The 23,451-nt window shown below is 44.8% G+C and overlaps 1 protein-coding gene across 3 annotated transcripts in view; it reads right to left on the bottom strand.

Moving 5' to 3' along the window:
- Nucleotides 1–16,121, bottom strand: part of FBXO21 (F-box protein 21) — a 49,142-nt gene extending 33,021 nt beyond the window's left edge. For 2 of the 3 annotated variants that reach the window (XM_058691155.1, XM_058691156.1), the window contains exons 1-7: nucleotides 15,857–16,121; nucleotides 14,845–14,980; nucleotides 12,459–12,553; nucleotides 5,561–5,682; nucleotides 2,494–2,640; nucleotides 2,054–2,190; nucleotides 823–959 (exon numbers count right to left, since the gene is read on the bottom strand). In XM_058691155.1, coding sequence (XP_058547138.1) covers nucleotides 823–959; nucleotides 2,054–2,190; nucleotides 2,494–2,640; nucleotides 5,561–5,682; nucleotides 12,459–12,553; nucleotides 14,845–14,980; nucleotides 15,857–16,095 — 1,013 coding nt within the window. In that variant the 5' untranslated portion in view covers nucleotides 16,096–16,121. Of the gene's footprint in view, nucleotides 1–822; nucleotides 960–2,053; nucleotides 2,191–2,493; nucleotides 2,641–5,560; nucleotides 5,683–12,458; nucleotides 12,554–14,844; nucleotides 14,981–15,399; nucleotides 15,677–15,856 lie in introns of those variants that run through there. The other variant, XM_058691157.1, reaches the window with a different exon arrangement.
- Nucleotides 16,122–23,451: the final 7,330 nt, after the last annotated feature.

The following is a 23,451-nucleotide window of genomic DNA, read 5'->3' as shown; positions in this document are numbered from 1 at the left end:
GTCCGACTTCGGCTCAGGTTCGGGATCTTGCGGTTCATGAGTTCCAGCCCCACGTGGGGCTCTGTGCTGACAGCGTGGGGCCTGGAACCTGCTTCAGATTCTGTGTCTCCCTCACTCTCTGCCCCTCCCCATCCACACACACTCTCTTTCTCCAGAATAAACAAACTTAAACATGTTTTTTAATGTTTATTTATTTTGGAGAAAGAGTGTGCATGTGCATGCGGGTGTGGGGCAGAGAGCGAGGGAGGCAGACTCCACGCGGTCTGTGCAGAGCCAGACACAGTGTTTGATCTCAGGAATTGTGAGAGCGGAAATCAAGAGGCAGATCCTTAGCCACCTGAGCCATACAGGTGCTCCTCTATTCCTCTTTTTGTTTTTTTTAACGTTTATTTAATTTTGAGAGACAGAAAGAGACAGAGTGCGAATGAGGGAGAGGCACAGAGAGAGGGAGACACAGAAAGGAAGCAGGCTCCAGGCTGTCAGCACAGAGCCTGACTCAGGGCTTGAACTCATGAATGTGAGATCATGACCTGAGCTGAAGTCGGACGCTTAGTCGACTGAGCCACCCAGGCACCCCTAGTCCTAGTCTTTATACTTACTTTTAGAGGACTGTAAATTCACATGCAGCTTTAAGAAGTGATACAGAAAGATCCAGAGTGCCCTTCTCTCAGAACCAGAATACGGACACTGATGGCCAAGGAACAAGACAGCTGCCCCACCCCCCGTGCCCTAGTCGACCTCTGTTCCGTTACCACACTTCCTCTCAGCACAGTGGGAGTGAATCCCGAGGACCAATCACAACATATGGCATAGGTGGCTCACCCTTCTGCACCTTGGCACCACCTTAACAAGAAGTGACTGGGGAAGTTGACAGGTTCCAGTGGGACCCCCAACTGCCGGGCAATTGTCAAGTAGAGCAGAGACATGCTGATCGGAATTCCTGTTCTTCGAATCAAAACCTGAAGGAGAAAAAAAATCCTTTAGCTTCACAGAAACGAACCCTCCCTTCTCATTCCTTCAAAGCAAGTCCTTACTAGGCACTCACTGTGCATCAGGAACGACACTAGGTTTTGTGGTTTAAGTGGATGAAGATTTGCTTTTTTTTAGATCAAGGGTCCGCAAACTGCAGTCCGCGGGCCAAGTCCACCACTTGTTTCTGTACGGCCCGCATGAGAAGAGCTTTCACGTTTTTTAGTGTTTAAAGAAAGTCAAAAGAATACCGTTTTGTGACACATTAAAAATTACATGAAACTCAAATTTCTATGTCCGTGTATACAGTTTCATTGGAACACAGCCGCACCCGTTTGCTTTGGTAACGTCTGTGCCCCCTTTCAACTACAATGGCAGAACTAAGCAGTTGGGACACAGAGCATCTGGCTTGCCAAACCAAAAGGCCTGTTTGGCCCTTTACAGAAAAAGTCTACAGACCTGTGATCTAGGCTGTTCTTCCATTTTTTTGCTTTAAGTTTCATTTATTTATTTTGAGACAAAAAGAGAGAGAATGAGCAGGGGAGGGGCAGGGGGAAAGGGAAAGAGAGACAATGCCAAGCAGGCTCCGCTCTGTCAGCGCAGATAGGCTGTTCTTCCAAAAGAATTTAAGGTCATTTCAAGGAAAGTGTATGAAATACGACAGAAAAAGATTAGCGTACAGAGCAACAGAATAGATCTGAAAACAGTGTCAAGAAGGAAGCACATAAAAACGAAGTATCAATTTGGCCAAAATGGCTGGCCAGATTTCTTCCAACGCTTCTAGAAGCCAGTGTAGGAAAAAGATACGATTAGTTTCACAGTTTAGTGTTCATAAGACACAAATTAACCGAACAAAGTCAGAGAAATGTGTATTTCTAGACAGGAAATGATCAAGGGTTTTCACACAGAGGACACTATAAAGAAATAAAAATCCATAGCAATACCCTTACAGTGGAGGCCAAAGTGAGTTTCACTGGGCATTGAGAGATGAAAAGACCATGTATCTGTGCCCCAAACTATACAATTTCTCAAAAACGAGCTTTCAAAAAGACATATGATTATGTTTTAATACACCCACATTTACCTGGTGCATGTATAAGTTTAGGGCATTATAGTAATCCATTCGGTTCCCCTTAAACTTCAGCTGGTCATAAAGGACGTAGTTCATGGCGTCCAGCACCTGGCTCTGGAGTTCTATCTCCATTATCATGGAGGATTCACCTGAAACACAGAGATCTACTCTGAGGACAGAAGCACTGGCAAGGCTGTGACCAGCATCCCAAATGACCTGTCACACGCAGACACTGGCAATGTCCTAACCATACTCAGTAGGTGCTGCCAGTCCAGGGTGGAGGAAAGAATATGAAGTTAAAGTCTTTCACATTTCCAAGTGAACATGTGGTTGTGTCATTAACTGCTTCTTTGGTGACATAATGGAAACATACTACAGACTTTCTCACATTAACCAATGGCTCTGCTAGGTTTTCTTTTGCAAATACAGTTGGATCCAAAGCAATTCCACACCTGCCTTGAAGGCCAAGCTGGGGTGGCGACTGTTCATGCCCCGGAGGGTTTTGCAGACCAGCTCTACGATGTTGTCAATCTGGGCCTGGATATCTTTGAGGCTGATGTCAGAGAGAGGATTGCAGTATTGGTCAATATATACAGCGCCTGAAAATAAACAGGAGTCACTGAATAAATTCCTATTTCTGCCCTCGTCCTATTAGTTGGTCACTCAGCACAGACACCTGGGGCCATCCTTCTTTCCACCACCTGCCAGATAAGCTTCATCTGTAGATGCCAGACCCTGCTGCTGATACATGGAAAAGGAGCAACCTTCTCACAACAAAGGAGTTCACACACTTTATTTTAAAAAAATAAAATAGGGGCGTCTGGGTGGATGGCTCAGTCAGTTGGGCGTCCGGCTTCGGCTCAGGTCATGATCTCACAGTTCGTGGGTTCCAGCCCCACGTCAGGCTCTGTGCTGACAGCGTGGAGCCTGGAGCCTGCTTCGGGTTCTGTGTCTCCCTCTCTCTCTGCTCTTCCCCAGTTTGCACTGTCTCTCCCTCTCTCAAAAATAAGTAATAAACATTAAAAAAATATTTTTTTTTTAAATAAAAATAAACCAAACTCTCTCTCAAAGGTCATGGACTCAAGAAACCACGTGATATGCAGCATATTCCCATACTCTATTACAAAGAGGAATAAATGCTATAAAGGAGATCTTCCCAAGAACTCTGAACACTTAATGGCATACGCCAGTTCCTTTACTTAAAAAAAAATTTAAAAAGCTGAAAGCCCTCACAATGACAGATTTCCACAAACTGTGCCCCTCAAAGGTGAAATAGTAAATGAACTCTAGAGATAACTATACCTCTGAATTACAGAAATAGTGACACTCAGGGGACCTGTAGCCAAAGACTTGTACAAAGTACACTGGAGACACGGTGTCTTGAAAATCACCTCTCTGCTCTTTATTACCTTGGGTCGTTTTCTTTTGTTTTGTATGTATGTATGTATTTGTTTAGAATCACATACGTATGTATGTATTTAGAATACTAGGCAGGCTCTGCCCCGGCAGCGTGGAGCCCAATGAAGGGCTCCACACAGGGCTCGAACCCACAAGTTGTGAGATCACGACCCCAGCTGAAGTCAAGAGTCAGACGCCTACATGACTGAGCCACCCAGGCGCCCCGACCTTAGGTCATTTTCTAGCCAGAGGCCAAAGGGCTAACTTGATCATTTGGTTATAAGACAATTTCACTTGGGAAGCGGCAGTTATCGCTTTTTTTTTTTTAAGTCATTTAAATTCAATTTAGGATCTTGACCCGCTACTCAACATCCCAAAGGAGCCGAAGGCAGTGAACAAGAGTTGGGACCCCAGTGCTCATTAGCTCACCTGTTGGCTGCAGGACTTCTCCAAAGTCCATTCCATCCTAATGCTATGATTCCTAGACTTTGTTAATAGCTATCAGATTATTCTTGTCAGTCACCAAGAATCAAAACCTTGGAGCCAACTTCCTGCTCAATCACTTAAAAACTTTCAATGGCTACCCAGTGCCTACAGTACTGATTGGATGAGTTATGGAAAATCATGTTACTTTGTATTTGGAAGATGAAAAAGAAGCAATCCTCTCTATAAACAAGCTACAGAAAAGACACCCTGTTAAACTGTTCCTGACTGTGGAATGAACAGCAGAGTGAGGGACTCTCAACTCCAGTACACATAGAAAATTCCAGGGTGATAAGGCTGTTTGATTTTAATCAACTGAAACAGATTTTTCACTTCCTTCTGGATATGAGACTTTTACACAATCAGTAAGAATCCACAGTGGGCACCACGGAGTATGCAGTGGATCATAATAACGTTAAAGGACCAGGGACACAAGAAAGTTAATGATCAGTTGGAGAAAAATGCCCGCACCTGAAACAGACATTAACCATGGTCTACTAGTCAATGCTACTGCCTGCACCCCTCCCGAGGCAAGTAAAATCTGCACGCGTTGCAGTAGTCAGCAGAAGCTCAGCGGAAGTTACACAGGACCTGGAACTCTTGCGGGCAAGCAGGATTTGAGAGGGGGATACCACTAACGAAGATACAAAGCCAGGAGGGAGGACAACACTGGCTGGAGCAAAGGGTGTGTTTTGGAGAGTAATGGGGAAAAGTCTGGGGCTAGGGGAGGTCCGGATTACGGAAGGCACCAAAAAGCAACAACAAACAAACAAAGGAAATCAGGTGGCCACTCGGAGTGGTGGAAAGGCCAGGTTTCAGGCTGGACTAGCACTAGGGGGTCAGAAGCCATGAGGCTCAGGGAAGCAAGTGCTACTCAGAAAGCTGCTGCTGGGAGAGCTGGTGACAGCCCGCACGACAACAGTAACAGAGCGGGGACATGACCACGGAAATGCTGGCGAGGAAGAAAACCGGCGAACTGGGTTAATTGTGGGGAGCAGGGAATGAAAGTGAACGGACAGGCGTATCTGTACTCCGTAACCATGACTTATGGGAGCGTTTGTGTGATACGCTAGGAATTTAAAGTAGTTAAAAGAAAAAATTAAGTCACATTTTGTTCTTGCCCGATTTAGCAGGAACAGAAAGTTATTCCCTTCACCGCGTCCGTCCACTCAACTTCTTCCTCCTCACTTCTCATTATGGACAAGCAGACTCACTGATGCGCGAGGGCACTTCATCCTCCTTAAACTCCAACCAGGGAGGTGAAGGGATCTGCATGAGGTCCCATGGAGACAAAACTGGATACATTTATTTCTGATTCGGAAATGACGCTTGAAAGCTTAGACAAACAGGGAATTTAACCTCATTAGCTAAAATATCAGCCTCGTGCTTTGAACTGATGGTGCATCTTCAGAAGGCTCTGTCTTGCTTCAGCTGACGGCCAAATATTCTGGCAAAATCTGAGCCCTGGGGTGAGCAGTTCTGCCTACCTAAGTGATCAGACCACACAATCCCACCTCCAGAAGCCCACGCGGCCCGGCCCGGTCCACGTTTCCACTGCTCCACCCTTGGAGACGGTATCCACTACTGCTGAGAGCGACAACTTAGCTGCCTATTGGAAGATCATCGCTGAGATCTCACCTTCAAGGTACGATTCATAGTCATCAGGCTGCTGAAGAAACGCCTTTAGGTTATTTAAAATTTTCTGTTGGCGTAGGTAGTAAAGAATTTTTTTAGCGTAGTACTTCCAAGTCAGAGCTTTTCTGGAAAACAAACAAACAAGCCAGTGAGAATCAAGACACTATAAAAACCTCCGATTACTTTTTTTTTTTTTTTTTTACTTCCCTTCACACTAATTACAGCATGTAAAGAGTCTACTTAACAAGAAGAATATAATTGGTTCATGACCACACAGCACTTGTTATCACAGAAGCAGACAACACAATTTAGGACTTTGCATCTGTAACGTAACACTGAATCAGTAGTGCTGAAATCCAAGAAACACTGACCTGCGTGGCTTCAGATTGACTAAAAGGAAATCCAAGAGAAACCCGAAAAGCTGGGGCTTTTCAGCTGGGGCTGAAAAGTTGGTCGAGGCTCAGGAGCTAGGGGTGAGGCGTCTGGAATCCTTTGCTGGCCGATGGGCACCTGCCTCAGGGAACTCGGGCCCTGGGCGGCCGACTTTCTCTTCGATCACGGCCATGGTGATCTCATCCAGTCTCATGGTTTCAAATATTGTTTCTGGCAGCCTTCAACTTATTTCCCAGAACACACTTCTCCTTACGTGCAACTGCTACTCCACATCCCCGCTCGGATATCCGGTGAGCTCCTGAAATGTCTCGGGTGAACGTGACTCTGCTGCTGCAGTCAGGCCGCAAACCTTGGGGCCACCCTGCCCTCCTTGGTGGCCTGCTCTCGCAGACCATTCCAGCCATCCACCAGAGCTAGCAGTTCTATCTTCAACGTGCATCGGACAGGTGAACACTTCTCACTAGCTCATCTGCGCCCTCACTGAGCTTCCAGCTTCAAATCCTGCCCCTCCACACGGCAGCCAGAGCGCTTCAGTTAACATGTTAAGTCACGGCACAAAAATCCCGTACCCAAGTCTCCAGGGGTTTTCCACCTCGCTCAAAGTAAAAGCTCCAGTCCTAACGACGGTGCGTTAAACTCTTGCCCCATGACCTCTCTAACCTCAATTCCTGCTATTCCCCATCTCTGTCCGGCCTCCAGCCACACTGGCTTCCCTGCTGTGCCATCACGCTCGGTGGTGCTCACCTGGGGCCTCAGCACTCTCAGGTCCTTGACCGGAAGGTTCGTTCCCTGGAGATTTGCAACCTCCACCCTCACCCCCTTTCAGGTTTTCATTCAAATGCCATTTTGAGTCAGGCCTTCTCCCCTCTCCCCGCTTCACCCTCTTGCCTGGTTAGTATCTGTCTAGAGCCCCCTCTCCTCTTCTAATGTACTAAATCATCTTACTAGGTTAGTGACTCTCTCCCCCACTGGAAGGTAAGCCCCACAGACGCAGTGCTTTTTGTGTCGTTCACCGCTGTATCCTCAGTGCCTGGGATAGGTCTGGCACACAGCAGAAGCTCAATAAATACCTGCTAGTGGATGAGATACTTCACCAGACATGCCAAATGCACATGGGGATCATGGGAAACAGGGTGACAGTGATTACTTTATCTGCATGACTTCAGAAATAAAGGCCTCTCACTCTTCAGTTAGTAAATGACCGTCAGCAGAGCTAGGTTCCACCAGCCTTTTAACCTTTGAGTTGTAAAGTGTGTCAATCTAGAAAAGTGCATGAAACAAGTAAGCAGCTTAATGCATTAGTATAAGGCAAACAGCCCTGTATCCACCACTCAGGCCGAGAAACTTTGCAGACACCCCAGAAGTACTCCAAGACCCTCTCCTCCCACCCACAGCAATCACAACCCGCACCTCCATGCTCATCACTGCCTCACCAAACGTACAGCCCTAAACTCTCTAGCCAGTTTTGAGGTCTTTCAAGTCCCTTAATCCACAGGATCCCCTCCATCTTTTCTGTCCCTTGCACTTTATTTGCTGAAGAAACCTGGTTGTGTGACCTGAATTTCCCAGTCTGGAATCTGCTGACTGCATCCACAAGGTATAGTTTCACATGCTCTTCTGTCTTCTGAATTCCCTGCAAATTGGATGTAGAGGCTTGATCAGATTCAGATTCTGTTTATTTGGCAAGGAAGTCCTTCCATCAGGAGGCAATCGCGCCTTGGCTGTCTCTTTGGTGACGTTAGCAGCCACCGCTCCTCAGTGCCCAGGTCTGTTAATTCGTTAGAGGTCGCAAAGTGGCGATATTCTAATTCCACCATCCCTTCTTCATTTATTAGCCAGAGTATTTCTATAAGGAATAATTTCCTCTCATCTACTATTTGGCTCCCCCAACGGCACAATATATAGGAAAGGCGGGATAAATGCTCATGTCTTTCCTTTTACTGTTTTTCCAAATAATAATAATTTGGATTTCTATTACCCTCCAGAGGTGAACAATTAGTTGTTGCTAAGTATTATTATGAACTAGCGGAGCTAAACGCAGTTGGTGTGTTTCAACCCATTCCAGTTATTATCCACGCTACTGCTCAAATCCTATCTCTGGCCAATGGAAGCCTCTCCACGTTGGTCCCTGAACACGTACAACATGAAATATTGGTACTTCTCCTGATACCTGGTTCCAGGCTTTCAAGATTCTCCAGCCTGATCTTTTACAATTCCTGTATAAGACCTAGAATCAGCCCTTTCCCCAAAACCCTGGCTTCTTTTGATGGGAAATGGTATATTAAGACCACTGTCTGACTACTAGGGATCATCATTTCTACTAGGCTGGTTGTTGTTTCTGAACCTTTTCAATGGATAGAAACAATAAATCTCATGTATCTATGTGTGTATACACACACACACACACACACACACACACCCCTACATTATTTTTAAATATACATCAGGAATTCATACTGACACTTCTAAATCAAATTCAGAACTATACAGTTTTTACCAGTTTCTATTCTGTATCTATAGCTTTCTTTCTTCCAGGAATACTCTACTTATCCAGGATACCAGAGATGACTTAGAATATCACCTAGTTACTCGTCTGCTTTATTCCACATCTCTCTTAGAAACATACATATACCAAGCCTCAGAATAACGAGACCAATATATTTATCACCTTGATGAGTACTGAAAAGAGCTAAATTTATTTTGCTTACATTCTGCCCTATTCTCTGCTCAGCTTTTTAAACAGTTGTACTACATCTATACTAAAAGGGTTTACGGCCATTACATACAATACCTTCTACCCTATTAACTGTCACTTGGATGTAATCCTACAAATAAATACGGATTTGATGGTCACCATTAGTCCTTGTGTCAGTGTCTCTCTGGTTGTTTTGGTTGTCTGACACTGTCCTATTTTCTAGAACATTTCTCATGAAGGGCTCAAAAGTCCCTGAGTCCTTGCAAGTTGGTAAGTTTGGGTCTGCAGTCTTTATACTTGGAAGTCAGTTTGGCTGGATATAAAAATCCTTGGCTGACATTTCTGATCCTTGAGCATCTTAAATATGTTATTGTTTTTTCCTCTGACACAGAGCAGTTGTTGAAAAGTCTGATGATATTCTGATTTTCTTTCCCTTGTAAGTGACTTCATCTTTTTTGCTTGGATGCCCAAAGGACTTTTCTTTTAAAATCCAGTGGGTTTACTGAAATGTTTCAGTGATGGTCACTCTGGGTCATTTTCTCAAGTACAGTGTATGCCATTTTTAATATGTTGTTTCAAATCTTTATTGAAGATGTACTCTTTTTAAAGACCACACAGAACACCATAAAAGCAAAATATTTTCAAATATCCAGAGATTAATGCTTTAGCATTTTTGGAAAACTATCCTTCTTCCTTTTTATACTTTCTGTATTTGCACAATAAGCATTTGCCGGGAATGAAAACAAACAGGCTCCTTCAAGAATACCCAAAATATTTACAAATGTAAAGTATCCCAAAATATTTACAAATGTGAGCATATTCCCTGTCATTTAAAAACAACCCTGTTTTAGGCTCAAATTATGTCAGGCCAAGGGGTGACATATCTATGACATTTACTTCTAAAAAGATGATAACACTATACTTTTTTTTTAATTAAAAAAAATTTTTTTTAATATTTATTTTTGAAGGAGAAAGAGACAGCATGTGAGCAGGGGATGGACAGAGAGTGGGAGACACAGAATCCAAAGCAGGCTTCAGGCTCTGAGTTGTCAGCACAGACCTTGATGTGGGGCTCGAACCCATGAGCTGTGATCATGACCTGAGCTGGTCAGACACTTAACTGACTAAGCCACCCAGGTGCCCCAACAGTATACTTTTTAATTGGCTGTGCCTATTTAGTCATTTTGCCAACGAGAGAGGTGAAAAAAGCAATATTTTGTTACTACTTAACATTTCTGTGAAGAGTGAATTTAAAGATCTACATGATTCTCAGCTACTTGGATTTGCTCTTTTCTGAATGTCCTCCTCCTTTGTACATTTTTCAATTTCCTCTTAGAAATTTTAAGAATTCTATCGGCTTTCTTTACAGTTTCTTTGCTCATAGGGAACTTTATTTCTTATTGAAAAACCCTTTGTCTATATTCTTGTACTGCTTTTGTATTATCAGTCTTGGTTAAGTAGGTCTCCCTAGATTGGACACGAAGTCTATTTAATTGAGGGATTTTCATTGTGATAACTTTTAAATTTAGGTAATTTAATCTTGTGGAACTTAATTTTGCTACATGATGTTCTAATTTCTTCCAGATGAATATTCAGTTACCTCCAATACTATTTATTAAATATGCCATCTTTCCCCCTCTGACTTTAAATAGATTATCTTCTACGCTGGGACCTGTTTCTGAATTATCATCACTGATGTCGCTCTCAACTTTCATTTAAACATTATATTGTTTTGATTACAGCTAGCTTTATCATATGCCCTATCATCTAGTGATGCAAGTCTTACATCGTGATTATTTAAAAATTGTTTTTTCTGGCTTTTCTAGTGAATTTATTGTTCTCAATATATTTTATGCCAATATTATCCAATTAAAACACACACACAAAAAAAACTCCTGTCCCCAAACTCTTTTTGGAACTGAAATGGAATGGCACTAGGGTTATGTGTTAATTTTAGAAGAACTGACATTTTTGTGATAATAAGTCTCCCCACCCAAGGACACGCTATCTTTTATGTTTTTCAATAACATTCTATAGCCTGACCTGGGACACTCATTCCTACGAGCCTATTACTTAGAAATGACACCACGAAAAACATCACCCTCCCCAGGAACGTAAGATGGAGAAGGTAGTGGTTATTCATCGATAGCAGGGTAGTTAAATAAACTGTGGTACATACTGTAAACAGTATGCTGTTAATAAATACTGTAAACAGAGGCTGTTAATAAAATGAATCAAATCAGTTGATTAGATTTCCACAAGGTAATGCTGAATGAGAAAAAAAAAAGATACAGGAAAGTACCTATTTAATGATCACAATTTTGTGAAATAACGATGTGCTCCCATCCCCACGTATGTCGATGCATATTGGCATGAGGAACACAACCGAAGTTGGCAACCTAAGTTAATTACAGGGGCGGGGCTGGGAAACCAACACAAATGGAGGGAGGAAGGAGGAAGGGAGAAACAGCATAAGCAAAAAGAAACGAAGTTTGCACTCAACATCAAATCAAAACTAAAACAACTTGGAGCGCCCGCGTGGCTCAGTCGGTTGAGCCTCCGACTTCGGCTCAGGACATGGTCTCGCAGTTCGTAAGTTCAAGCCCCGTGTCGGGCTCTGTGCTGACAAACAGCTCAGAGCCTGGAACCTGCTTCGGATTCTGTGTGTGTCTCTCTCTCCCTGTCCCCTGCTCATGCTCTGCCTCTCTCTCTCAAGGATGAATAAATGTTAAAAAAAAAAAAAAATTTAAAAAAACCTAAAATAACTAATAAACTTAGTATATATGTTACATTTATGTATTTTAAAGTATACGCATATATATGTAAAAAAGACAGCCAGCTTTTATTTTTAAGGCTGCACAATGCTGACTATTAGATCATACTTTAATTCATTTATAGATAAACCAAAATAGAAACGGAAAAATGACCTCTGCATCTGAACTCATCCAAGGCCTAGAATAGTGGCACATCTTACCTCTCCCCTACAGTTGTTCCACTGACAGACATTTCTCTCTCCTAAATCCCTTTAAAAACAACATGAAGAATACCTTATTTCTTGTTTGTGAGACATATCACAATGAGGTCTCTTAAGGAAGATGCTAAGCTACATTTCTACCTTCCATCACTAATAGTTTCCAAACTGTTAGAGCAGAAAACCTTTTCCACAGGTATGTTACACTGGAAGCCAAGTCATCTTTTTAGGTAAACTGGAAATTAACTTTCACAGCAGAAAATAGAAGGCATAAAAATTTGTAAGCAACAACCAAGAGATGATGGATTCTTTTTGATCAGGAGACATAAAAGAAGGACTCAACCAGATACCTAGAATGTTCATAGCCAAAGTAAGATGACTTCTTACCCAAATTCAGAAATTGTTAAAAAAAAAAAAAAAAAAAATCATCCATTAAGACATGCCTAAGAAATTAAAAAAAAAAAAAAAAAAAATCAACCCATAACAGACAAATTCAGTGATGGTGGATGGAGAGGTCATAATAAAGGAAGGGTAGTTTATATTACTAAATGGCATACAAGATACAAGTTCCCAGAGCCCCGTATGTGACCTACAGTGGGAACAAATACACATTCTCTTTTCTTCCCAAAAACATTTTTGTAAGGTTTATTTAAATATCAATTGTCTTAGTGTATTTATATTATTTACACAGAATTTTTCAAAAATATAATTACAGTAAGACATGAAAGATCTGGAAGCACATGTCCCAGGGTTCGGCCACATACAAATTACAGCAGTCAATTCTGAGCATTAGTATTAGAACAAACAAACAAAAAACAATCCCTGCTAAAACTATGACTTACCTTCCTTCCATATTTAGGATACACACCAGTTCATCCTCAAAAAATATCTCTGGTCCCTCAAGATTCTCTATGTCACTAAAACCATTACAAGGGACCTGTGAAGAAGACATATACAAACAGGCCTCAGTCACAGGCAACAGTGCTGTCACTCTCATACACAGATCTGAGATACAAAGGTGCTCATGTTCGTGGCAGTGGTAACTGCTATCCTACGCTATCTTGTACCACTCACCATGGCTGGAAAGTAATGTCCAGTATCAATAAGTTGTTCAGATTTTATTGTCAATTGTGCATTAATTATATTTTCATAGTCTGTAGCTTCAGTATCAGAATTCACAATGATTTCATGCAATTTGTGAGGCAGTCAAGTAGGAGCAGAGACCCAGAGAGAGAAGTCTAGTACTTTGGGCAAGTAACTCAACTCACTGGGCCTATTTTCTCCTCTGTAAATTTAGGTGATGGTACCAATGAGCTTTAAAATTCTATTAATTCTTCCACTTTTTTTTAAACATTTTTTTATTTTTTTGAGAGACAGAGCATGAGAAGGGGAGGGGCAGAGAAAAGGGGGGAGACACAGAACCTGAAGCAGGCTCCAGGCTCTGAGCTGTCAGCACAGAGCCCGATGCGGAGCTCCAACTCATGAGCCGAGCCGTGAGATCATGACCTGAGCTGAAGTCGGACGCTTAACTGACTGAGCCACCCAGGCGCCCCCCACTTGGTTTTAAAAGTAGCCAGGAAATTTCATCTCAACCTGTGTGCATGCAGAGAACACAGGAATAGAAAAGTCCTGAGCCAAAGTAATCATTCACCCACTGATCAATCTTAAGTATATTCCTACTGTGTTCAAAGTCTTTGACATACTTCTAATTAGGCAGTGGTACAGGGAAAGAGGGAGCTAAGGAAGAAACATAACAATTCATCATTATTGGACAAACACACAGGCTGTTAAAAATGCACACAAAACCAGTTGGACTAGAAGTAGGAGTTGCAAACCAGCAGCCCATGACAAAGTGCATCAAATATATCTAGCACCCATAAACAATTTGTACCAGTTTTTAAAATATGGTATGAATGCTTTCAGCCAGGACATGGCTCATCCAGAACATAAACTATCCATCCTAATATCAACGAACGTTTATTTATAGAAATGAATTATACTTGGGAGTATCTAGTTTTATTCTCCACAGAAGAATAAGTTCAAATTTGTCCAAAGTTCAAATTTTCCCCTTCAAAACTTGAAAAGCCTTGAAAACACTCTGCATGTATGAACCCTATGAAGTAATATTAATTAACATTAGAAAACAGGAATTGATCGGGGTGCTTTGCTGGCTCAGTTGGTAGAGCATGCAACTCTTGATCCTGGTGTTGTAAATTCAAGCCCCATATAGAGTGTAGAGATTACTTAAAAATAAAATCTTGAAAGAAAGAAAGAAAGAAAGAAAGAAAGAAAGAAAGAGGAAAAGAGGAATTAATCTTCGGTAAACCATGATAGTAAAATAAATCAGGGGTGCCTGGCTGGCTCATTTGGTAGAGCATGTGACTCTTGATCTCAGGGGTCATGAGTTCAAGCCCCCCATTGGGCATACAGTTTACTTAAAAAAAACAAAAAAACCAAAAATAAATAAATCAGACTGGCTCTACTTCCAGACCTCCCCCCAACCCCTGTAATAAGAAATAAATTTAAAAGATTAGTGTGAACTACTTCCCAGAGTTACAAAAAGAACCAGGACCTGATACAGAAATTCTGAGACACTTTGTGGGAAAACACAAACAACAAAACCCCCTGCATTTCAGCAATATTAGGAAAAACAACAAAGACACAAAAACTTTTCGGGGATAATGATATGTAATGTAAGATAATTTAGCTGAGGGAATAATAATTCTGATTTACAGATCGCTTCTAATCCTCTGCTACCCTAACAAATAGTGCTATTCACCACGGGTTAGAATCTTCAAAGCCACAGAGAAGAAAAACTGTATTAATTTCGCCAACCCTTCCGGGAAAACTACTGGGTGAAATCTGTACAGCGTTCAATCACTGATGATTCCCCAACTCAAGGGGAGGCTCCGAAAAATAGGTTTAACCCCCTTGCAGGGAAAGAATGCTGATCTGGATTCCCTCTACATTGTGCTGCAGTTCCGTCCCTCCCCCTCCAGCCCCATTCTCTCGCTGGCTTTAGAAAAGTAAAGCTGGCAGGGACAAATGGCTTCGTGTTGTTGGATAGGAGGAAAAGGACACAATGACTCTTGCGGCCATCTAAGTGAGTAAGGGATTGTGAGGACTGAAAAACGGATACGGAAAAGAGCTGGATGAGCTAAAGCCTCCAGACCCAGACACATGCACCACAGTAGGCAAAAGCCGGGAGCTACATCAACAGATCCTTACGTGCTCTGAAAAGAACCTCTTTGAGAAGGAGGCTACGATCTTCCGGGCTTCTAACCCAGCTTTCTGCCGAACTTTATACTCCTCCAACCAATTGACGTAGTCGGTGGGGCTGTAGTGTTTCATAAGGGAAGGCCACCTACAAGGAGAGAAACACCCCCTCAGCTTCACAGAGACTCAAAGGCAGACACGCGAAATCAAAGGCAGCCTTGAGACACAGGGAAAGAGCAGTATGCTTTAGCGGCACTAGGGGCCCTGGCGATGGACCCAGTTCAAATCTCCACCCGGCACGCACGCACTCGCTCGCTCGCGGCGTGACCTTGGCGTAGCAGTAGGAATGCTGTGTCTCCGCTCCCCATCTATAAAATGGGGCCAGTTGCAGCAACAATAACAGTGACGACAAGGGCTGCTAACATTTCCTGCGCGCCTCCCAAGAGCCGGGCCCCGCGTAAATGCTCCTTACACATCATCTCATTTAATAACTAGCAGCAAAAGGTAGGTCTAATTATCACCGCCTAAAGTCGATGCATGAGGCTCAAAAGGAAGGGAAGTCGCTACCCCGCAAGGTCACACGGCGAGTGTGCCAGGGCCAGATTTATCCGCGGTCCCACATCGAAATCTGTGCTCTCCGCCCGCAAGCAGGGGATGCTGCGTCCGCTTCCTCCAAGGGCTGTTAAGATCATTGCATCGCCGGATCCATGTAAACATTTTAACTCGGAGTCGGGCACAAAGAAGCGCGCGGGATGGATCAGCAGGGATCCTACCGTCGTGACCCTCTAAGGCGGGCCCGGCTGCCGGGCGCTTCCCGATGCGCAATTTGGGCAGCGGCGTGGACCCGAGGGGCCCGGGGAGCCGGCGGCCTGGAGGCCTTTGTCTGTCGGTCCGCGGACAGGGGTCCGGGGGTGGCCTCCGCGGAGGGGTCCGCGCGCGAGCAGGGAGGCGGCGGCGCGGGCCGGCCAGGCCCGGGCCCAGGGGGCGCAGGGCGGGGGCGCGGGCGGCGGGGCGGCCGGCTCACCTCACCCGGAACTGCTCCTTCCACACCTTCCCGCTACTCTGGCACAGCTCGCGCAGCCGCCGGCAGGTGCTGGAGACGCGGCCGATGTCGGCGGCCGTCAGCGAGCCGCTGCACAGGATGTACTCCAGCACCTCGCCGGGCAGGTTGACGAGGCAGCTGAGGCCCGCCGCCTCGGGCGCGGCCTCCTCCGCCAGCGCCGGCACCACCTCCATCGCGCTGTCGACCGCTGCCGCCGCCATCTTGTCCGCGTACCTGGGCCCGCCGCGCGCGCGCGCGCGCCAGGGCCCTCCGCTTCGCCCCGCCCACCCGCCTCGAGGGGCCGGGCCCCAGGTCGCCCCGCCCACACCCGTGGCCACCCCCCCCCCCCCCCCCCCCCGCCCCGTCCGCCCGCGACGCGGGCCACGGCTGACCCAGGGAAACCCGTTCTTACAAACCAGCTGTGCTGTGGGCCCTGCGGCTGCGAACCAGCGATCAAAGCAGATTCCCTTTTTGATTATGTGTCCGGAGCGCTTCCTGTGCATGAGCTCATCAGATCTTCCCAATAACCCTACCAACTTTTATCTCCTTGAGTTACAAATGGGGAAACTGAGCTTCAGGGAGATAAACGGACTTACTCAGAATCCCGCGTCCTAGATGTTAATTCAGATCCGCTTGGCTTGTGCTTGACTGTGCTCTAAACCAGTATGCCGTAATAACAGCTAATTTAATATTCTTGAGAGGGTACCGTGCCAAGCATTTTACAGGTTCTTTCTCCTTATTCGAGCCCTCTGTGTTACGTACTGTAATGATACCCATTCTAGTATCATTAAGGAAATAATAAGGAATAAGGAAAATAAGGCTCATAAAGGTGGGAGCCACTGGTTCAAAGTCACAGGCACAAAAAATGGTAGAGCCTGGGTTTGAACGCTCAAAGCAGGAATTGCCACCCAGGTGTGGGTGGGCACTCTTTTTTGGTGCCTGTGCCTATTATTACCATTACTATTACTATTACTAACCCAGGCCCTGTGCTGTGTTCCCTGGAGATACAGATGTGAGTAAGATGCTGTCTTTGCCTCCCAGGAGTTCGAAGCCAGTTGGGGGGGGGGGGGGGCACACAGGCATAGAACGATTTGTTGTCAGTACTTAGAGGCTCAACAAGGTAGCCCCCACCCCAATTTGGAAATCAGAATGCCCTGGAAGTAATAAAGTTATAAAGTTAACTCTCAGTGGATGGTGAGCCATCCATAGCTCCCTACTGCCCTTAGAAATGAATCTGAAATCTCTAACATTGTTGCCAAGGGATAGACCCCTGTCTACCTCTCCTTGCCTATCTGAAGCCATTCTCTCCCTCACTAGCCATGCCCCAGCCAGCCTGGTCTCTTTCCTTCCACTGCTGGCCTTCACATGTATGCTGGCCCCACTGCCTAGAATATACTTTGTGCTAGAATGTCTTCCTTTGAGCTACTCCTTCTCTTCCTCCAGGCCTTAGCTTAACCTCTCCAGATGACATTTCTTCCCTCACCTCAGCCCCACTGCCCCAGGTATGATTCCTTCCCAGGATTTTTCAGTCTTGTCATTACTTAATTAATTTATAACTATCCAACCTTTGTCTTTCCTGCTAGATCAAAAGCAACTTCAGCATCGGGACGGCACTTGATCACCTGTGGGTGCCCAGTGACGTGGCCCAGACCCTACACATAGTCGATCCTCAATAATTGTCTATCATTTGCAATTGTCTAACGAGCTGTTTAGCTCGAGCAGGTCAGACTTTCTGAGGGGCAGCTTCTTATCTGTAAAATGGGGATAATAATAAGAATGGGACTGTCAACAGAATTAAATGAGTACATTGAGGTAAAGTGCATAGAACAGTGCCCGACACAGGGAAAGTACTGGATGAAAGTATGTTATAGAGGAATGGGGAGAAACTGTTCCAATATTTTGGAACTAGATAGAGGTGGTGGTTGAACATTGTGAATGTACTAACTGCCACTGAGTAGTTCATTTTTAAATGTTTAGTTTTAGGGGCACCTGCCTGGCTGGTCTCAGGGTTGTGAGTTAGAGCCCCACGTGGGGTGTAGAGCTCACTTAAAAAAAAATAAAATGTTTAATTTTATGTCGTGTGAATTTCACCTCAATACATTTGTTCAAAAGTGTGTTACTGATTGTATTCGTTTGCTAAAGCACTGTAACAAAGCACCCCAGAGTGAGTGGCTTCACAGAAATGTATTTTTCCATGGTTCTAGAGGCCAGAAGTCTGAGTTCAAGGTGTGGGCAGGGTGGCCTTCTTCTGAGGCTTGTCTCCATGGCTCGGGGATGGCCGTCTTCTCCCTCTGTCCTCACGTGGTCTTCCCTGTGCGTGTGTCTGTGTCCTAGTCTCCTCTTAGAAGGACACCAGTCCTGTTCGATTAGGGGCCATCCTAATGACCTCATTTTAACTCAATTACCTCTTTTTTTTTTTTAATTTTTTTTTTTTTTAACATTTATTTATTTTTGAGACAGAGAGAGACAGAGCATGAACGGGGGAAGGGCAGAGAGAGAGGGAAACACAGAATCGGAAGCAGGCTCCAGGCTCTGGGCCATCAGCCCAGAGTTTTGTTTTGTTTTTTATTTTTATTTTTATTTTTTTTTAACATTTATTTATTTTTGAGACAGAGAGAGACAGAGCATGAACGGGAGATCAATTGCCTCTTTAAAGACCTTGCCTTGATCTATTTTTTTAAGTGGCCTTATTATTGGCAATTTTTTCAAGTAATCGCTACACCCAGTGTGGAGCTCGAACTTGCGGCCCTGAGATCAAGAGTCACATGCTCCACCCACTGTGTGGGAGAAACAACAGATCTCCCTAAGGCGAGAGGACTCTTCGGGACATCAAGACCTTCTACACACCTCCATTGAGGAGATGCCCCTCAATGTGACTGACCTCATCTGAGGGGCTGTCCTGCTACCTAGTCCTACCCAGGGTTCAGTCCATGTGGCGCTGAGGAGGAGCAGGAGGGGGGAAGGAAGAGAGCCAAGGGATGGACCTCTTGTCATGTTTTTCTTTGAGTAAACGTCACTTTTTGAGGCAAAAGAAAGACAACAACAGGTCTTCCTATTAAATGAAACCGTGCATATATGTCAGTTACTATTGCCACAGGACAAATAAACCCCAAACTTAAACAGCATATACAACATAGTACAGCCATGTGCCCTTGGTTTTGTGGATCAGGAAATGGGAAAAGGCTTAGCTGGGCAGCTATAAACTGGAATGACGTGGCGGACCCAGATTCCATGCTGTCAACCTCGGCCCGTACTTACTTGCCTCTGTCAGGTCCTACAGGGCCTGCAAAGAGGCTTGGGATCTTGTCTTAAGTGTGCTGGGAAGCACTATCCATATTCAAACGCCCAGGCAGAGGGTATGTTCTCTCTGCCTCAGTTTCTCCGAGAAAACTTTTTCTTCTTTTGGAACGAGGAAGCAATTCTCTTCTCTAAACAGATCACTCCTAATGGTTGTGAATCTGTCTCCTCCTCTCCGTTTTCCTCAGCCACAGTCTAGGTCCATGTCCCCAGTGTGGCTCCTAAATGTTCCCCTGGCTTTCACTCTGGCCACAAGAATATGAAAATCAGCCCCAATGACCCTAAGACTTTAGTAACCAAAGTGTTCAGCCCCTTAGGTGGAAGGCAGACCCCACAGCTGCACAGGTGATTGGTACGCCATTCTTAAGAACAACTCTTATTTTCTTATCGATGCCATCCAGGCCTTCCCTCTGCCCATTTCTTCTTCTTCTTCTTCTTCTTCTTCTTCTTCTTCTTCTTCTTCTTTTTTTAAATCTTTTTAATGTTTATTTATTTTTGAGAGACAGAGAGTGAGCAGGGGAGGGGCAGAAAGAGAGGGAGACACGGAATCAAGAGCAGGCTCCAGACTCTGGGCTGACAGCACAGAGCCCACACGGGGCTCGAACCCACGAACCACGAGATCATGACCCGAGCTGAAGTCGGACACCTAGCTGACTGAGCCATCCAGGTACCCCTGCCCAGTTCTGATCAAAGATGGCCAAGACGCCATTGGGAAACAATTAAAGTCTCCTGCCAATCCAGAAAATCCTCTCCACAATTCTAGAGAGGAGTCGTTTCAATAGTGGGAGCAGGCATTAAACCAGACTTAAGGCACAGCACAGGTAATCCGCTAATGAGATTACGAGGACGGAGAAATTCCACTCTTTTGATATACAGCCAAGTATCGAGTCACATACATGCTTTTGAGATGAATGTTAACTTGTCCTCAGGGATGAGGACCTCGTCACATATTTCCTAGTTCATCCTAAGCTCATTTGGTAATTGGGGTACACATTGTGCTAGCGAATTGCCTTTGGCTCAAGGAAGTATGAAAACTTCTTATCTTTACCACAGGCCAGTGGTTACAGCTTGGAACAAGACGCTTAGGCTAAACCCCCACAGTCACAGGGAGATAGGGACACTATCTTCCTTGATATTTACATTTCAAAGAGATGTTCCTCAGGCCCTTAAGGAAAATATTCCTGAATTTTACTACTGTCACGAGGCTTGTTTAGCCTTTAAAAATTTTTTTTAATTTATTTATTCTTGAGAGAGAGAGAGAGAGAGGGAACGTGAGCAGGGGAGGGGCAGAGAGAGAAAGGGAGATAGAGAGAGTTCCACCCAACTCAGCCCCAACTGAGTCCCTCAGGTGCCCCGGCTTGTTTAGCCTTTCAAAAAGATTTGCAAAATGTCATATATATGTGCAGTGGAATATTATTCAGCTGTAAAAAGGAATGGAGTACTGATATGTGTTATAACACGGATGAACCTTGAAGACGTTATGCTAAGTGAAAGAAGCCAGTCACAGAAGGACAGATACCGTATGATCCCACTGCTGTGAAACTTCTAGAAGAGGCAAATACATAGACACAGAATGTAGACTGGTGGTCACCAAGGGCTGGGGGTGAGGCGGCAATGGGGAGTTATTGCTTAATGGTTATAGTTTCTGTTTAGGGTGATAGAAAACGTTCTGGAAAGAGATACGGGTGACAGTTATATGCCATTAAGAATGCCCTTTATAGGGGCGCCTGGGTGGCTCGGTCGGTTAAGCGTCCGACTTCGGCTCAGGTCATGATCTCACGGTCCGTGAGTTCGAGCCCCGCGTCGGGCTCTGTGCTGACAGCTCAGAGCCTGGAGCCTGTTTCAGATTCTGTGTCTCCCTCTCTCTGTGACCCTCCCCCGTTCATGCTCTGTCTCTCTCTGTCTCAAAAATAAATAAAAACGTTTAAAAAAAAAAAAAAAAGAATGCCCTTTATACCATCGGATTGTATGCTTAAAAATAGTTCAATGGCAAATTTCCTGTTACATGTAGTTTACCATAATAAAAAAAAAATAGCACTGACAGAAAAGATTTGCGTACATATCAAAGGACAGAGGAGAGATTGACACATACGCAGTTTCTCAAGGAAATGCTCTGAGAAGGGAAGAAGGGAATGAGTCTCTTTCTCTTTGGGCAACAGGGGAGATTCTAGGTGTTGAAATTAATCCTACAGTTCCCTCTCGCTGAACTGCTGACTGTATGTATTGAACACAGAGGCAGTATAGCTGCCGCTTAAAATTACCTAATATAAGCCTAAATGCTAGACTAACCCCCTCCCACCCCCTCCTACATGGCCCCCCAGAGCTCCTCCAGGGTGCCCTCTCCCTGCGAATAAACTCATCCTTGTGGAGTATCAGCATGTGGTGTACATCTGGTTATCTTTGGCCGGAGGGTTTCAGTATTCTTCTCCCAAGAGATCTCTACAATCTGACTAGAGAGACCATTTCCACCCCCCTCAACGACCCCAATGGCTTTCCTTGTTCTCAAAATACGTCTACACTTTCTCTTCTGGTCCATTTCCCCAGACTCCGTTCCAGCCGAGGGCCTTTGCTAGTTCAGTTCTTTTTTCCTGGAGTGCTGGCTTCCCAGCTCCTCACTTACCCTTTGACTTGCTCCCTCAGTCACAGGGTTGATGAGACCTCCCCCCACCCGCCACCAAACCGCCTTAAACTGTCCATCTGTTTTTTTTTTTCTTCTCCAAAATCACTTATCACCATCTATCACTATAACATACTCCCTCCAAAAAAAAAAAAAAAAAAAAAAAAAAAAAAAAAAAAAAAAAAAAAATTACGGTCTCTCTCCTTCCAACAGATGTGAGCCCTCCTGGTTGATCTCCAGTGTCTATGAAAGGGCCTAACACACAGTAAATCCTCATTAAATTTCTGGTGAATAAGTAATCCTGTGAGTGCAAGTCAGTTTAGCTGGCTGTATTTTGCACGGGGTGGGGTGGGGGTGGGCATCAGTCTCCGGGGGCCAGAGGGCGGACTATGGTAGGCTGAGTGGTAGCCCCCAAACACGTTCACATTCTAATCCCTGGAGCCTCTGACATGTGTGTGTTTTCTCCCCGCACCACCAAGCAATTCTCCGACACTACAACTCGACCCAGTTCTGACACTGTCTACCTGGAGATAGCATCAGCCCCCACAGGTTCAGGCTTAGACCTCTAAGACTGCCCCAGCCCCCCTGTAGCCGGTACTTAACAAGCCAAGGTTGTTACCTGTAGTTCTGATTGGCTATAAATCAGAGGTTCCCTTGATCTCTTCAACCAGTTTGCTAGAATGACTCACGGAACTCAGAGACATTTTACTTCCCAGGTCACTGGCTTACTATAAAAGGATATAACTCAGGAACAGCCAGATAGAAGGTACGGGGAGAGGTCTAGGAGCTCCCATGCCCTCTCAAAGGGCACCGTTCTCCATGAATCTCCACGGGTTCACCAATCTCAGTGCTTCTGAATCCTGTCCTTTTGGGTTTTTATGGAGGCTTCATTACAAAGGCATGATTGATTCACTCATTGGCCGCTGGTGATTGATTCAACAACCTCCAACCCCTCTCCCCTCCTCGGAGGTCAGGAAGGGTGGGACTGAAAGTTTCAACACTTTGGTCACATGGTTCATTTCCCTGGCAACCAGCCCCCCATCCCCAGATGCTTTCCCAAACTCACCGCATTTACATCCACTCAGGTGTGGGTGAAAGGGGTTTGTTGGGAATAATGAGACTTTATCGCTCTTATCACTTAGGAAATCCCAAGGGTTTTAGGAACTCTTTGCCAGAAACAGGGGTGAAGACCAAATATATATTTCTTATTATAAATCACAAGTTCACAGTTACCTTACATGGCAAAAGGGACTTTGCGGATGTAATTAGGTTAGGACTCTTGAGATGGGGAATTTTCCTAGACAATCTGGGTGAGCCCAATGTAATCACAAAGGTCCTTATAAGGAGACAGGAGGGTCAGAGGCAGAGAGTGGAGATGTGATGGAGGGCAGCTTCTAGAAGCAGGAAGAGGCAAGGAAAGGGATTCTTTCCTAGAGCAGTAGCGAATATGAAACTACCACAGATTTAATGCAGATTTTGTATGAGTTTTCCATTGTTGTTGTAATGAATTACCACAATTTACTGGCTTAAAACAACACAAATTTAGGGGCACCTGGGTGGCCCAGTCAGTTAAGCATCGGCTCTTGGTTTCAGACCCCATCATGATCTCACGGTTTGTGGGATCGAGCCCCACGTAGGGCTGCGTGCTGATCGTGCAAAGTCC

The sequence above is a fragment of the Neofelis nebulosa genome, chromosome 11 (assembly GCF_028018385.1).
Source record: "Neofelis nebulosa isolate mNeoNeb1 chromosome 11, mNeoNeb1.pri, whole genome shotgun sequence".
NCBI classification, from domain to species: domain Eukaryota; kingdom Metazoa; phylum Chordata; class Mammalia; order Carnivora; family Felidae; genus Neofelis; species Neofelis nebulosa.
Note: the sequence above shows the minus strand (reverse complement) of the source record. Positions and strands in the feature narration are given on the sequence as shown.